The sequence below is a fragment of the Aedes albopictus genome, chromosome 2 (genome assembly GCF_035046485.1).
Source record: "Aedes albopictus strain Foshan chromosome 2, AalbF5, whole genome shotgun sequence".
NCBI classification, from domain to species: Eukaryota; Metazoa; Arthropoda; class Insecta; order Diptera; family Culicidae; genus Aedes; species Aedes albopictus.
Genome location: NC_085137.1, coordinates 67,184,558 through 67,191,765, shown reverse-complemented (window position 1 = coordinate 67,191,765; position 7,208 = coordinate 67,184,558). Strand labels below are relative to the sequence as shown.

Here is a 7,208-nt window from a genome sequence, read left to right as displayed (position 1 = left end):
ACACAATTAACCAAACTTTTGCTCAAACAGCATCAAATTAGGCAAGTAATCATATAACCCAAGCTGTTTGCACCATTTCATTGCAGAAACGGAGAATTGATCATCTCACCATACAAAAATTCAGCTCACTACTTTCAATCTAGTACTTCACTGATTGCTTCCTATAGGACAGATCGATGAAGTACTACATTTGTAGTAATGAGCTGAATTTTAGTATGGTGAGAAGGTCAATGGGGCACGTTCGTTGTAGTACTAGATTTGTAGTAATGAGCTGAATTTTAGTATGGTGAGAAGGTCATTTCTCCGTTTCTGCAATGAAATGGTGCAAAAAGCGTGGGTATTATGATTCCTTGCCTAATTTAATGCTGTTTGAGCAAAACTTTGGATATCTATGTTGTTTATGTTACAAGAAATGGAGAAAACAACACAACACTTGCCCAAAATTTTGCTCAAACAGCATCAAATTAGGCAAGGAATCATAATACCCACGCTTTTTGCACCATTTCATTGCAGAAACGGAGAAATGACCTTCTCACCATACTAAAATTCAGCTCATTACTACAAATCTAGTACTACAACGAACGTGCCCCATTGACCTTCTCACCATACTAAAATTCAGCTCATTACTACAAATCTAGTACTACACCTTTCTTTTGATTGAACTGCGAAAATGGGGCACGTTCGGTGTAGTACTAGATTTGTAGTAATGAGCTGAATTTTTGTATGGTGAGAAGGTCAATTCTCCGTTTCTGCAATTCTCCGTTTCTGCAATGAAATGGTTCAAAAAGCGTGGGTATTACGATTCCTTGCCTAATTTGATGCTGTTTGAGCAAAACTTTGGATAACTATGTTGTTTATGTTGCAAGAAATGGAGAAAACAACACTGTTGTCCAAAGTTTTGCTCAAACAGCATCAAATTAATCAAGGAATCATAATACCCGCGCTTTTTGCACCATTTCATTGCAGAAACGGAGAATGGGGCACGTTCGGTGTAGTACTAGATTTGTAGTAATGAGCTGAATTTTAGTATGGTGAGAAGGTCAATTCTCCGTTTCTGCAATAAAATGGTGCAAAAAGCGTGGGTATTATAATGGGGCACGTTCGGTGTAGTACTAGATTTGTAGTAATGAGCTGAATTTTTGTATGGTGAGAAGGTCCATTCTCCGTTTCTGTAATGAAATGGTGCAAAACGCGTGGGTATTATGATTCCTTGCCTAATTTGATGCTGCTTGAGCAAAAATTTGGATAACTATGTTGTTTATGTTGCAAGAAATGGAGAAAACAGCAACACTATTGCCCAAAGTTTTGCTCAAACAGCATCAAATTAGGCAAGGAATCATAATACACACGCTTTTTGCACCATTTCATGGCAGAAACGGATAATGGACCTTCTCACCATACAAAAATTTAGCTCATTACTACAAATCTAGTACTACACCGAACGTGCCCCATTCCTTGCCTAATTTGATGCTGTTTGAGCAAAACTTTGGATAACTATGTTGTTTATGTTGCAAGAAATGAAGAAAACAACAACACTGTTGCTCAAAGTTTTGCTCAAACAGCATCAAATAGGAGGCAATCAGTGAAGTACTAGATTGAAAGTAGTGAGCTGGATTTTTGTATGGCGAGATGATCAATTCTCCATTTCTGCAATGAAATGGTGCAAACAGCGTGGGTTATATGATTTATTGACTAATTTGATGCTGTTTGAGCAAAAGTTTGGATAACTGTGTTGTTGAAGTTGCAGGAAAAAATAATACAACAACACAGTTATTCAAACTTTTGCTCAAATAGCATCAAATTAGCCAATAAATCATATAACCTACGCTGTTTGCATCATTTCATTGCAGAAATGGAGAATTGATCATCTCACCATACAAAAATCCAGCTCACTACTTTCAATCTAGTACTTCACTGATTGCCTCCTATTACGCAAGGAATTATAATACCCACGTTTTTTTGCACCATTTTATTGCAGAAACGGAGAATAGGAGGCAATCAGTGAAGTACTAGATTGAATGTAGTGAGCTGGATTTTAGTATGGTGAGATGATCAGTTCTCCATTTCTGCAATGAAATGGAGCAAACAGCGTGGGTTATATGATTTATTGACTAATTTGATGCTATTTGAGCAAAAGTTTGTGTAACTGTGATGTTGTATTATTTATTTCTTGCAACTTTAACAACACAGTTACCTAAACTTTTGCTCAAACAGCATTAAATTGGACATGAAATCATATAACCCACACTGTTTGCACCATTTCATTGCAGAAATGGAGAATAGGAGGCAATCAGTGAAGTACTAGATTGAAAGTAGTGAGCTGGATTTTTGTATGGTGAGATGTTCAATTCTCCATTTTTGCAATGAATTGGTGCAAACAGCGTGGGTTATATGATTTCTTGGCTAATTTGATGCTGTTTGAGCAAAAGTTTGGGTAACTTTGTTGTTGTATTATTTATTTCATGCAACTTCAACAATACAGTTACACAAACTTTTGCTCAAACAGCATCAAATTAGTCAAGAAATCATAATACCCACGCTGTTTGAACCATTTCATTGCAGAAATGGAGAATTGAACATCTCACCATACAAAAATCCAGCTCACTACTTTCAATCTAGTACTTCACTGATTGCCTCCTATTGATAATCTCACCATACTAAAATCCAGCTCACTACTTTCAATCTAGTACTTCACTGATTGCCTCCTATTGACCTTCTCACCATACTAAAATTCATCTCATTACTACAAATCTAGTACTTCACCGATCTGTCCTATTGACCTTCTCACCATTAAAAAATTCAGCTCATTACTACAAATCTAGTACTTCACCGATCTGTCCTATTCTCCGTTTCTGCAAAGAAATGGTGCAAAAAGCGTGGGTATTATGATTTCTTGCCTAATTTGATGCTGTTTGAGCAAAACTTTGGATAACTATGTTGTTTATGTTGCAAGAAATGGAGAAAACAACAACACTGTTCCCCAAAGTTTTGCTCAAACAGCATCAAATTAGGCAAGATATCATAATACCCACGCTTTTTGCACCATTTCATTGCAGAAACGGAGAATGGAGCACGTTCGGTGTGGTACTAGATTTGTAGTAATGAGCTGAATTTTAGTATGGTGAGAAGGCCAATTCTCCGTTTCTGCAATGAAATGGTGCAAAAAGCGTGGGTATTATGATTCCTTGTCTAATTTGATGCTGTTTGAGCAAAACTTTGGATTACTATGTTGTTTATGAAGCAAGAAATGGAGAAAATAATAACACCGTTGCCCAAAGTTTTGCTCAAACAGCATCAAATTAGACAAGGAATCATAATACCCACGTTTTTTGCACCATTTCATTGCAGAAACGGAGAATTGGCCTTCTCATCATACTAAAATTCAGCTCATTACTACAAATCTAGTACTTCACCGATCTGTCCTATTATGATTCCTTGCCTAATTTGATGCTGTTTGAGCAAAACTTTGGGCAACAGTGTTGTTGTTTTCTCCATTTCTTGCAACATAAACAACATAGTTATCCAAAGTTTTGCTCAAACAGCATCAAATAGCAATAGCAAAAAGCGTGGGTATTATGATTCCTTGCCTAATTTGATGCTGTTTGAGCAAAACTTTGGGCAACAGTGTGGTTATTTTCTCCATTTCTTACAACATAAACAACATAGTTATCCAAAGTTTTGCTCAAACAGCATCAAATTAGGTAAGGAATCATAATACCCACGCTTTTTGCACCATTTCATTGCAGAAACGGAGAACTGACCTTCTCACCATACTAAAATTCAGCTCATTACTACAAATCTAGTACTACACCGAACGTGCCCCATTATCCATTTCTGCAATGAAATGGTGCAAACAGCGTAGGTTATATGATTTATTGACTAATTTGATGCTGTTTGAGCAAAAGTTTCGATAACTGTGTTGTTGAAGTTGCAGGAAAAAATAATACAACAACACAGTTATTCAAACTTTTGCTCAAATAGCATCAAATTAGCCAATAAATCATATAACCTACGCTGTTTGCACCATTTCATTGCAGAAATCCTTCCGACCCTTCGGTTCCAGTGATGATACCGTGTCGTTTGTTCAGCTGCCCGATAACCGTACCCTGGAACTCTTCCGGTGCCGTGACTTCGACCAACATGATCGGTTCTAGGATTTGCCAGCTTCCGTTCTCGAATACGCTCTTGATGGCACCCTGCGAGGCCAACATGAACGCCAATTCCGAAGAATCTACAATGTGATGAGCACCGTCCTGCAGGCGGAACTTGATACCGGACAGTTTGTGGCCCGACAGCAGACCCTTTTCGGCCATCTGGCGGAAACCCTTTTCTATGGCGGGAACAAACTGCTTCGGAACGTTAGTACCAATGGTTTCATCGGTGAATTCGATGGTTGTGTTCTGATGAGGTGGAAGCGGTTCCAGAATGCCCGTCACCCGACCATACTGACCTTGACCACCGGACTGCTTCTTGTGGAGGTAGTCGAATTCACAAGGAGCTACTAGCGTCTCACGGAAGGCAACCTTTGGCTTGCCCAGAATTACGGGACAGTTGTACTCGCGTTCCATTCGTTGGGCGTAGATTTCCAGATGGAGTTCACCCATTCCGGAAACGAGCGTTTCTTTAACATCGCTATCATACGCGAACCGGAAGGTCGGATCCTCTTTAGTGAATCGGGCAACCGCCTTGGAGAAGTTGTCTCGATCCTTGTTGTTGGCCGGTTTGATGGCCATCGAAACCACAGGATCCGGTACGAAAATAGATTCCATGGACAGTTCCAAATCCGGATTAGTCACGAAGGTATCACCGCTGGCACAGTCCACGCCAAACAAGGCGAAAATGTCCCCGGCGTAGACCTCATTAACGTCCTCCATGTTGTTCGAGTGCAACCGAACAAGGCGAGCCAATCGGACCTTCTTACCCGATCGGACGTTGAAAATGCTGTCTCCCTTCTTCAGCACGCCTTGGTAACAACGTAAGTAAGTCAGTTGACCAAACCGTCCCGCCTCCAGTTTGAATGCCAACCCCACAAATGGACTTTTACCATCACGAGCAGGATCTAGCACAATCTGCTGTGGTTCCTGGCCCTTCTTTTCAATCAGGGCAATATTCTCGACTTCGCCAGGATGAGGCAAATAGTTCAGAACCGCGTCCAAGAGTGGTTGTACTCCTTTGTTCTTCAAGGCCGTTCCAACCAAAACTGGAGTAAAAGTCCTCTTCAAAGCCGTCCTGCGAATCGCGGCCATAATATCCTGCTCTGAGGGCGTTTTCTCCTCCAAAAACAGCTCCCCAATGGATTCGTCCACATTCGATAGGTGCTCAATCAGCTCATGGCGACGCTCGTCACTTTCCGTTCTCATATCCTGTGGAATCTCATCCTCCCGCACGGTCAGCCCCAACTGGTCCTCGAAGTACAGAGCCTTCTGTTTAACCAGGTCAACTATTCCTTTGCAGTTGTTTTCCACTCCGATCGGGAGCTGAATGAAGGCGGCATTGTGATTGAGCTTCGAACGCATCTGACCCAGAACCCGGTAGGGATTGGCTCCCGTACGGTCCAGCTTGTTGATGAAGGCCAAACAAGGGACATTGTACCTAAAACAACGATTTCAAGAAATGGAAATGGTAATTTGCGTCCGTAAAACTACGCTACCGTATCCTCCTCACATACCTTTTCATCTGCCGATTGACGGTCAACGTCTGGCTCTGCACGCCTCCCACACTGCACAGGACCAGAATGGCGCCATCCAGCACTCGCAGAGCGCGCTCCACCTCCACAGTGAAATCCACATGACCGGGCGTATCGATAATGTTGATATTGTGGCCCTTCCACATCGTGTAGGTGGCAGCCGATTGGATCGTAATCCCGCGCTGTCGTTCCAGCTCCATCGAATCCATGGTGGCTCCCACATTGTCCTTCCCCTTGACTTCGTGCATCTGTTTGATGCGACCGGTGTAGAACAGGATGCGCTCGGTCAGCGTCGTCTTCCCGCTGTCGATATGCGCCGAAATGCCAATGTTCCGGATTCTCTCCAGCTTTGCGTGCTCGGCAAAAGCCGCGTGACTCGAGAACGATTGTTTAGCATTCTGAAACGCAAGCGAAACCCATCAGAATCCCGTAAGCGTCGAACTCCATTATATAACCCATAAAGACACCTACCTCAAGAACGCACTTGGCCGTGGCCAGAGAGGCGCGAACCCGCAGAAAACTACTGATGGTCATTGCGAGCGTGGTTGCACTTCTTTCTAGGAAACCGGGAAGCTGTTGATGCAATAAATTTACCGAAAATCTACTTGCAAAAACTGCACCTAAAGATTCCACGCGAGACCGGACCGATTGCGCGAGACTGAAGGACGAAACGACGAGGCACAAGCGAGCGCATCGCAGAGAAAAACATGACCCAGCGTTTGACAGTTCACAGTAAGCTGAGAAGGGTTCATTTCCAATGAGAGTATATTACAGGTGAGGAAGAAGAAGAGATGGCTATGTATTAGTAAGCAAAGAAAAATGTAAACACAAATAGTGACGTCACTATTTGACACGCGTTCTTATGGGAGCTCGCTTTACTTGTAGTAGTGATATGTTTTGCACCAAACACGGATCTCACGCACACAAAGTGTCTCTTCCACACCTTCATTAGACTCTCATTGGTTCATTTCCAAATCGCACTCGCAAAGAGAATCTTCTCACACTCTCCTTCTTCGCATCTGATGATGAGCACAGTAAAAAATATGCAAGATCTTTTTATTCATTTGATTTGATGAAAATTTTTTTATTTCTTTTATTTGATGAAAGATAAAAAATAAATCTGGCGTTCGATTTAAATATGGTCGGCGTTAAGTCAGAGGGGACCAAGTAACAAAATTGACGAAAATTAGATTTTTAAGGCATTTGATTAAGAATTACTTTGGCTACTTGGAACATTCGCCCGATTTTCTTAATGTTACAATGGGGCACGTTCGGTGTAGTACTAGATTTGTAGTAATGAGCTGAATTTTAGTATGGTGAGAAGGTCAGTTCTCCGTTTCTGCAATGAAATGGTGCAAAAAGCGTGGGTATTATGATTCCTTACCTAATTTGATGCTGTTTGAGCAAAACTTTGGATAACTATGTTGTTTATGTTGTAAGAAATGGAGAAAATAACCACACTGTTGCCCAAAGTTTTGCTCAAACAGCATCAAATTAGGCAAGGAATCATAACACCCACGCT

The 7,208-nt window shown here is 41.5% G+C and overlaps 1 protein-coding gene across 1 annotated transcript; it reads right to left on the bottom strand.

The window, feature by feature from the left end:
• Positions 1-4,028: 4,028 nt before the first annotated feature.
• LOC109423879 (elongation factor G, mitochondrial) lies at positions 4,029-6,378 on the bottom strand. Its single transcript, XM_019698933.3, has 3 exons — positions 6,158-6,378; positions 5,669-6,084; positions 4,029-5,592 (listed from the first exon to the last, which is right to left on the bottom strand). Exons 1-3 carry the CDS (start codon positions 6,218-6,220, stop codon positions 4,029-4,031), a joined length of 2,043 nt encoding a protein of 680 aa, XP_019554478.3. The 5' UTR covers positions 6,221-6,378.
• Between the last annotated feature and the right edge of the window lie 830 nt (positions 6,379-7,208).